Source organism: Ipomoea triloba, chromosome 1 (genome assembly GCF_003576645.1).
Source record: "Ipomoea triloba cultivar NCNSP0323 chromosome 1, ASM357664v1".
NCBI classification, from domain to species: Eukaryota; Viridiplantae; Streptophyta; class Magnoliopsida; order Solanales; family Convolvulaceae; genus Ipomoea; species Ipomoea triloba.
Genome location: NC_044916.1, coordinates 5,582,167 through 5,591,608, shown reverse-complemented (window position 1 = coordinate 5,591,608; position 9,442 = coordinate 5,582,167). Strand labels below are relative to the sequence as shown.

At 28.8% G+C, this 9,442-nt stretch overlaps 2 protein-coding genes across 2 annotated transcripts; both read right to left on the bottom strand.

The window, feature by feature from the left end:
• Positions 1–775: 775 nt before the first annotated feature.
• LOC116012923 (pectin acetylesterase 7-like) lies at positions 776–1,965 on the bottom strand. The gene is made up of 5 exons (XM_031252594.1): positions 1,674–1,965; positions 1,539–1,583; positions 1,377–1,458; positions 1,105–1,247; positions 776–987 (listed from the first exon to the last, which is right to left on the bottom strand). The coding sequence occupies exons 1-5, from the start codon at positions 1,716–1,718 to the stop codon at positions 862–864; spliced, it is 441 nt and encodes a 146-aa protein (XP_031108454.1). The 5' UTR covers positions 1,719–1,965; the 3' UTR covers positions 776–861.
• A 34-nt stretch (positions 1,966–1,999) lies between these two features.
• On the bottom strand, positions 2,000–3,147 carry LOC116017659 (pectin acetylesterase 11-like). The gene is made up of 5 exons (XM_031258315.1): positions 3,018–3,147; positions 2,864–2,930; positions 2,408–2,471; positions 2,212–2,298; positions 2,000–2,131 (listed from the first exon to the last, which is right to left on the bottom strand). The coding sequence occupies exons 1-5, from the start codon at positions 3,145–3,147 to the stop codon at positions 2,000–2,002; spliced, it is 480 nt and encodes a 159-aa protein (XP_031114175.1).
• Positions 3,148–9,442: the final 6,295 nt, after the last annotated feature.

The following is a 9,442-nucleotide window of genomic DNA, read 5'->3' as shown; positions in this document are numbered from 1 at the left end:
ATTCATGAGTTTAATTTAGCACTTTTAGGGAAGCAATTAAGGATCCATCCAGCCTATTAACCAAAACGTTGAAAGCTAAATATTTTGAAAAATTACAACCTAATGGAGGAGCATAATGGCCTGCCCTGATGCATGCTCATATCCTTCAAGTGCTGCCTTTAAAACTTTGTGCACATGCTATTGCTTTTTTGGGGATAAGCACAATTTGTGCACATGCTATTGCTTGGGGGATAGGGACTCCTGCAAAAAATTCCTGAGCTGCAATATGAACATCAGACTTGATATATTATAATATCCCAACAACAACCAAAGAAAGCTCCCGAAAAACCATCCGGTCCAAATCCCAAATGGCTGCTTTAATTTTACTTACTCAAGGGAGACAACTGAGCAAAGAGTTTGGTTGTCGTTTGTAGAAAGAAGCGTTGGAATAAAATCCAAGAGATCATTAATTTCTGAGCAGTCCTCTGCTTTGAATAACTTTGAAAAATAATTCACTGCTTCGTTTTGGATTTCATGTTGCTCAGTTAGGATGAGGCCTTCAGCATTTTTAAATCCGCTAATGTGTTGCATTTTTTTTTTTTAAATTTTTATCAAAAAGTTGATTTATTTAATTTTCTTTTTAAAAATCTATTTGACCATTTTCCCTAAAATATATATCTCATTATTCTTGTTGAATAGAAAGTTTGAGAATGCATTGACAAAACACATTATACTCCGTAACTACTATAAAAAACAAAGGTAATTGAGAAAACTACAAGTACAATAGAATTTTAAATTACTTGAAAAAAACTTGTTCAGAAATACATTCATCATCATACTCGTACGTCAATACAATATACGTCAATACAATATGCATTTAGCTCAAGGTCCATTAGGTGGGTATATAGGAATTTGAAATTCAGTACAATTTTTTGCTTCGGTAGACAAGTCAATGACTTGAATTGCTGACCGATCATAAAACCAATTAGCAAATACTTGGGGGTAAGTCTGCAAAATATAATGTAACAAATCAATATGAATATATATTATAATAGGTCATTTTGGTAATTAAAATTAAGATTTGGGATATTAATCAATGAAAAGCAATTAACATATTAATATTACCTTGTTGCCTACAATGCGCATCATCTTTGAAGCAACCCAAGAAAACTCAGTCACATCATGAGTGATGCAACTAGTTAGCCAAATACCTCTGAAAGAAGGACTACTTGCGGTTGGTAATGCATCAAGTAGTTCCAGTCTTAATTCTGCATCAAATAGATAAACAATTAAAGACTATTATTTTTTGTTAGTTCATTAATATATTTAAATAATGTTTTCTACTATATTTTTCTTCCTTAATATGTTATGTCATTAATTGTATTTAGTGTACTAACCTTGAATTGCAGTCATCTCAACCAAGCTGCAATTTTTGTTCACTAGGCAAGCTAGATGCTCAAATGACAAAGCAGATTGAATCTAAAACATATAAAAGCATATTAATATTAAAATAAGGTCAAATTATAATATGCATCTATATAATGATAGATAGAGCTAACCTGGACTCTTGCAACGCTTTTCAGTATGTATTGTGGGAAAAAGCACTGGATGTTAATAAGTTAAGTTAATTAGATTTAATTAATTAGTATCACAGTGAATGTATGTATGAAACTAATAAACATATATATACTTACTAAGCTTGGTTTCGAGACTTTTGGAACGCAAGATGATGGAAGCATTGGGGCAGATCCCTACAGATTATTAATTAAAGAAATAATTAATGAGTGTGTAAATTATCATTATAGTATTATATTATTCATTATATTGTATAAAAAAGATGTCCACCGTACATGTAGATCAATTAATCCTTGAAAGACACGATCAAAAGTCTTGTTTCCCACTATCGAATACTTGAAAAATTATTGTACGTAAAACGATTTAATTAGACTCATCTAATTATATTATTACAAAATACACAAATTTAATTTTAGATGAATATTATTATTAATTATAAATAGTCTTACACATCGTGTATAAAAATGGCGGAGTCAGCAAGACTCTTCACCCTGGCTGCCTCAGGTAAAAAAGATCGAAAACGATCACAATGTAGAATTGCAGCTAAGCCTCCGGCAGAGCTTCCAGCAAGAATTGCCTACAATAATTATTTAATAATCAATTACTAATGTTGCCAAATACATGAGAAAAACAAAATTTTAAAAAAGTATTAAATACATTTTGGGCATTATTCATTCCCCTTTGACGCAAATCATCCACTATTGCGTTGAATATCCGTGCTCCACGGTAAGTTACATTATTAGTCTGAAATTTATTAAAGATGAAAACAATATAATGCTGAACATGAAAAAATGTGTGTAGATGTAAATTAAAAATCAGATAAAATTTTATCTCAAATATTTAAAAAACTTACCACAGATTCAACACCTCCTGTAAAAGAGGATTCATCACAATAGTGAATATAGACTCTGTTCCAGCTGCAAAACTCTATAATATTCAATCGATCAAAAAGTTAAGTTCCTTAAAAATTGAAGTATAAGTATAATAAATAAAATATATATACCAAAACACGTAAAATTGCATTGTATTAATACCAGGGTTCCATTTTGAATATTTGGTTAATATGGACCCAAAGTCCATACTGACATTTGTTTGGGTTGAACTACCGAATTTAGTTTTGGAACGGTCCAAACAGTCTTGAGCAGTAAAACACCAACCTTCACCCTTAAAATTGTACAAAAATAAAAGTAAAAAAAAATATTAAAATTGCATGAAGATAAAAAACAAATAACATAAAAATTGCATAATCATACTCAAAGTTTAATGAACAAATTAAATTATTGCATATACTACCTCAAGAAAAATCAACCAATTATTGCTCCCTTTGCCTTCTCCTTTATCAAGATAGTATGCAGGAGGGCTGCCATCCAAGCATACTACATTACCAGGTTAAAAAGTCATATTCAATTACTAGGCAATATTATGAAAATTAAAGACAAATCATAAAATGGTGAGAATTTTACCAGCTCCTTTGTCATTATCGGAGAGCAGTGTTCTTGGAACATTGGCTAAGTGGTCATTTGAGCAAGCCAATGCTATGCTCAAGCATATCAACGAATAGAACAAGCATACCAATTGTGTAGCAGATGCCATAATTCTACAATTAGAGGAAATTGTAAACCGATCCGAGAAGAAAATGTTATAACTACAAAGAGGAAGGAAATGATGGAAACATATGATTCTGAACAATAAAATTAATTAAGTATATGTAGCACAATGCAAACCAATAAAGAACCAACATTATATGATTCCATGTCTCATTGTATCACATAAACAAATCAGTACACATACTGTCTCACTGTATCACATAAACAAATCACACAATCAAACAAATCAGGTTTTAATCAATAAACTCACTGTCTCACTCTCTCACTATATATAAATTAGTAAATACAAAATACAATATAATTAATCAGTAACCTTGCCTATATATATATATGTTGTGTAAATGAGTAAATCTGAAGTTGAGATAGACAGTCCAGAAGAAGCCAAATGAAACTACATATACAATAACCAAGCAGAAGATGAACAGAGAAGCCAAAAAAAAAATACTCAAAGTTGGAATTTGTGAAAGAACAAAAATACATCGATCTAAAGCCTCATATAGGGAGTAACAAAAGTAGAGCATATATATATCTTATATTACACCCTAAACTTATACAGTGCCGAAAGTAAGATTATTGGAGGAATTACCTGTCGACGGCAGAGAGGCAGAGAGAGTGAGAGAGTGCTGAGGATTGATTGTTAATTGATGGTTACGTTGAGGATTGATTGCAAAAGATATTTAACGCAAAACTAACCTATACACCCATATTTATTAACGTTATATTAAAACAAATATAAAACTTTTCATGACAAGTTTTAATAACGTTATCGCATTCATCACTGAGAGTTGAGATGGTGAGCGCGAGTAGGGACCGAAAGTTGTTAATTAAGCATTCAAATGAATATAAGAAGGGAAATATATATGAAGAACTAACTAGTAAACATAACAATCTTTGAAATGACATAGAAAATCCGCGGAAGCAATTTTTAAATTAATTTATAGTAAAACATATTCACGGAAATTTTCTTTAATAAAACTGTTTTTTTTTTTTTATAAAAAACACATTATTAAACTAAAAATATAAAACTTTCTATGACGGGTTTTGATAAAAACTAACAATAATATTCCCTATTAATTTACAATAATTAAAGAAAAAAACACGAATGTTACCACTTATTCGAAACAAATAAAAAATAATTAACAAACATTTGCAATAAGTGTTGTAATTCACGAGATACATGAGATATTAACAATTATTAACAAAAATTAATAATAATTATAAATAAATCAAAATAATTAACAAAAAGTCACAAATATCCATAATAATTCGAAATACTACAAAATAAATAAAAAAAATGTATAATAATTTTCTTAAAAACTCACAATAATATCATGCTCATCCCAAAAATTCAAAATAATTTTTAAATTAAAAACATTTTTTAAAAAAATACCTGACCAAGGAAAATGACTTAGAGTTGTGTGATCGTCAATGATGAGGGAGAGTGGCAACGGTGAGTGCGAGCAGGGACGAAGAATTAGGGAATTGTGTTTAGTGTTCAAAGAAAAGTGAGAGGAAGAGATGATTTCATGTGGTTTTATAGAGATAGTAGGGGGAGGGGATGGGAAAGGGAGGAATGGGGCTAACGTCTTATAAGTATGGAAGTGACTTTTAAATTTTGTACTTGATGAAAGTTATTCGACTCTAGGTACTTTTTTTCTTAATTTTTTTATTTGATTTTAATTTGATTTGTTTGAATTTGACCTTTAGAAAACTAAATTGTTGAAAAAGATCTACAACTATTTCTTCATATATATATATATATATATATATATATATATATATATATATATATATAGTAGAGTTCAGGTGCGATCGTGCCTTCCAGTGCGATCGTTGCGGTATACACTATACAGTGTTCGAAAATGCACAATTAGGAGCAGGGGAGTTATGGGTGTTTTTGTGCATTTTCACTATTGTGCATTTTCCTAACACTAGTGGTGTATACCGCATTGACCGCATAGAAAAGCGCAACCGCATTTGAGTTCGGGTGTGGCCGCGCCTTAACGTCCGGTCAGTGCAGCCGCACCACTATGTATACAAATATACACAACTCAATGTTAGAAAATGCACAACACAAATATGCACCATTAGGTACGTATCACCAAAAAACATACCACTAGGTATGTATACACCACACAGTGTTAAAAAATGCACAACTAGGGACATGGGAGTTATGATGCATTATTTTGGGTGTGTTGTGTATTTTTTGGTGTTTTTCTATATTTTCATTGTTGTGCATTTTCTAACATTACATAGTGGTGTATACCGCACTGACTGCACGGGAAGGCACAACCACATTTGAGTATATATATATATATATATATATATAATCTTTGGTATTGATGTTAAATATGCTTTGTTTTTCTTCCTATAATATAATAGGATTATTGTTCAATTCGAATATATGTGTGGTGATGTGTATAAAGATTAATAATATTTCACAATTGATGTGTATAATGTGAATTTTTAATACTAAAATTTTTTCTTTACAGCCATTTAGTTTGTGAAAAATATTTTAGGGGAATGCAATTGAAATTCTATCAGAAATATTAATTCTATTTTTTGGCTGGTAGAAAAAAAAATTAATGAAAATATTGATTTCATTGTTTGTTGTAATTGAAATGGTAAGGAATAATGAGTATAAAAATCAAAATGACCCTACAAAATGATAATTATAATTCAAGTAATAGTTATTTTTAAATTGGCAAAAACTTGTGTGAGACTGTCTCACCATGAGATGAGTCAGGTCGGGTCGGGTTAAGATGCAAATGTAACACTTATATGCATAAATGTCATACTTATATGCTAAAATGTAATACTAATCAGGAATAAAATTTTTGTTACTTATAAGGGTAAATGTAATATTTTTAAGGGAATATACAATACTTTTACATTTCGATTTAAAAGTATTACATTTTTCCTCAAAAGTATTATATTTGCCCTTCTAAGTAAGGGGCACTTGTCAACATTACTTATTATGAAAAATGTATTACCTTTTCTTTTATAAGTAGCAAAAATTCTATTTTTGATTAGTGTTATATTCGAGCATATAAGTATGATATTTGCACATATAAGTATGACATTTGCACGGTGCTTTGACTCGACCTGACCCGTCTCACGAATAAGGATCCGTGAAACAGTCTCACACAAGTGTGACCCTTTTAAATTAAAGTATTATTATTTATAAAATACAATGAAATATCATAAATTTAAATATTATAATTATATATTTAATTATAAGAATATAATAAAAATTATTATACATATTTTGGTCTAAGGTAATTAAGAATATTAATGTTCTATAAGGACAAAATACACTAGAAAACTTTTTCCTCAACTTTAAGGAAGTTATTTTCCAAAGAAAAATGAATTCCATGGACCAAGCAACATAAAATACCATTTTCCTCAACTTTTATAAAAACTTTTCACATAAAAAATGTTTTCCATCCAACCAAACACCTCCTTATATTTTGACCACAACGATTAGAAAATGTAATTTTTAATGTGCCAATAACTGCTAAATTTTTAGAGCAACAACACATGGCCCATAATTTTAAAATATTAAAAAAAATTTAATATATAATTCATTATATTAGAGCATAAAGAAGAGAAAGCTCTCCATTTTCATCTCTGGTTATATACTTATATACCTTCTGTATCTCCTTCTTGGAGGTCAAGAACATTATTCCAGTATCAATAAAAGCTCTCTATTTTCCCTTTCCCTCAACTCGCTAACTGCTCTGATCTTTATCATATTATATTTATACTTGATAATTATGTATTTACAGTCTCCATATTACTTTTAATTTGAAATTAAAATTTTTGACAAAATTGATATCAGAATTTTGGTGAAATTATTTTGTATGTAAATATACACGAAGAATGTCACTTTTAAGTTAAACTTTGAATTGTGTTCTTTGATGTTTATATTTTAACGGAAGTTAAACTTTGAATTGTATTCTTTGTTGTTTATATTTTGACGAAAGTTTTTTATTGCATTTTATTTTATATTTGTACTTATATAATAATTGTTTTTTTTCAAGATTCAAATTGAATTATTAGACAGGACCCTTATTTTTTAGGGAATAGTCATGCCGATAAAGAACCACGATGAGGTAAACAAGTCTAGATTTTTCATAGTTAATCGGCTCAACAGACTAATCAACTTAGAGAATAGCTCTACTGGGAGTCGAACTTGCAATTTTGTTGTTATCAAATAAGTAAACTAACTAACTTCACTATGGTTATACGTGATTTGCTTGTTAACAAATGGACTATAGCGTGTAACGGGTTACGGATCAAGTACTATTGCTTTTTATTTTATATATATATATATATATATATATATATATATATATATATATATATATATATATATCATTTTATTAATTTTAACCCTCTTTTTATATCATCTTTTTAGTTCTACCATCTTTTAATTCTTTATCCCATCTTTGTGCTTTCTACCATGGGGAACATTGCATGTTAGCCTACTCTATTATTTAATTCCCATACCTCTTTCTTTCAACTTTATGTTTACCTACTCTCATTTATTCATTCTCACAAGAAAATTCTTTTTGTTTTTTCTTTTCATCGTTTAATATTTATGTTATTGTTTAATGAATGAAGATCTCATTAAAAAAATTATTGTATATCATAATCTTAGCTTTGTTTTTTTTTTTTTTAAATGAACAAAGTATAGCTAGTTGATATAATAGGTTTAATCAAATTATATAATAGAAAAATTTATTTATGTCCATCTCTTATAGGTCAATTATAAATTTCACCCCTCAATTCTAAGTAGTATGAATGTTGTCATGAATTTTGAATTGTCTAAATGGGAGTCGACAATATATACACACGTTCAAACAATTCAGGAACAACATTTATACCACTTAAAATTGAGAAAGGACATTTTAATTGCTCAATAAAATATGAGCATAAATTACAATTTTCCCTTATATAATTATAGATTGGATTTAGGAAATCAATCTTAAGCTTCATTTATTTATGTTCTCCAATAAATTATTGCTTATATTTGGAAATCATACTAAAAGCGAAAAAGAACAAATACCATTTGAAATATTATAATTATAATTTTAACATTTGCAAATATTATAATTATAATTATAATTTTAACCTAAAGCTAGTAATAAAATTAAAACATAAACACAAATACTTCATTAATTATAATATTAATATTTCTAGCATTAGTTTAAAACTCTAATTATAATATTTACAAATGATTTTACGTTTTTTTTTGTTTTTTATTTATTTATTATGATTCTCACATATAAGCAATAATTTGTTTCATGGATAAGGTTTTATCAATTCCCCCTCGATTGTAGCCTTGTTGTAGTAGATACTGAGTTAGCCTCTCGTACCAAGCCCTTAGGGCTTCTTTGAGTCCGTACAACGCTTTCTCCAGTTTGTATACATAGTCCAGATAATAAGGATCTTCAAATCTTTTGGGCTGAGCTACGTATATATCCTCAGTCAGATATCCATTTAGGAAAGCTGTCTTGACATCCAGCTGGTACAGTTTAACATTTAACACACAGGCAATGAATAATAGGAGTCGGATTAACTCTAAACGAACTACAAGGCAAACGTTTATTCGTAATCAATCCCTTCATATATATATATATATATATATATATATATAACACCATAACGGATTCAATCATATATGAGCCGGCTCCCATTTCAGTTTTATGTGCAGTAGATTGAAACCATTATATATGTTCACATTAGTAGTGAAATTGTTTGCACATTAAAACATGCCAGAGATGTAGCTTACTGACCTTGCTTTTATAGCACACACTGACCTTGCACTGGCGTCATCTGTTCATGGGTGGACTGACAAAGTGACATCTCCATCTGTCCAAAGCTTTGCATTAAATTGAATGTCCAATTTCCACCTCTTTAAGAAGGTAGAAATGGTGAATTAAGGAAATAATTAAGTTTCTTGACAAAGAAATATAATTAGAGTGATTCTACAGTCCTATATCTTAATTTTACCTAATAATATTTATCTACATATTACCTATATATGTAGTATTAATAATTAAATTTTTTTTTAACCTGATGCGAGGTTATAAGCAATTTAAACAAATATCATTAAGAAACTAATAATTTACAAATACATATATACAAGCAATTGGTCTTGTGAAAAATGTTATGTGACCGAGATATATATATATATATATATATATATATATATATATATATATATATATATATATATATATATATATATATATATATATATATATATATATATA

Coding starts and splice junctions, on each gene's coding strand:
- LOC116012923 (XM_031252594.1), bottom strand. CDS start 1,718: ATGCTTCCATCATCTTGCGTTCCAAAAGTCTCGAAACCAAGCTTA. Junction 1,459..1,538: donor AAAGCGTTGCAAGAGTCCAG/GTTAGCTCTATC, acceptor TATATGTTTTAG/ATTCAATCTGCTTTGTCATT. Junction 988..1,104: donor TGCGCATTGTAGGCAACAAG/GTAATATTAATA, acceptor TATATTTTGCAG/ACTTACCCCCAAGTATTTGC.
- LOC116017659 (XM_031258315.1), bottom strand. CDS start 3,147: ATGGCATCTGCTACACAATTGGTATGCTTGTTCTATTCGTTGATATGC. Junction 2,931..3,017: donor CGATAATGACAAAGGAGCTG/GTAAAATTCTCA, acceptor CTGGTAATGTAG/TATGCTTGGATGGCAGCCCT. Junction 2,299..2,407: donor CAGGAGGTGTTGAATCTGTG/GTAAGTTTTTTA, acceptor AATAAATTTCAG/ACTAATAATGTAACTTACCG.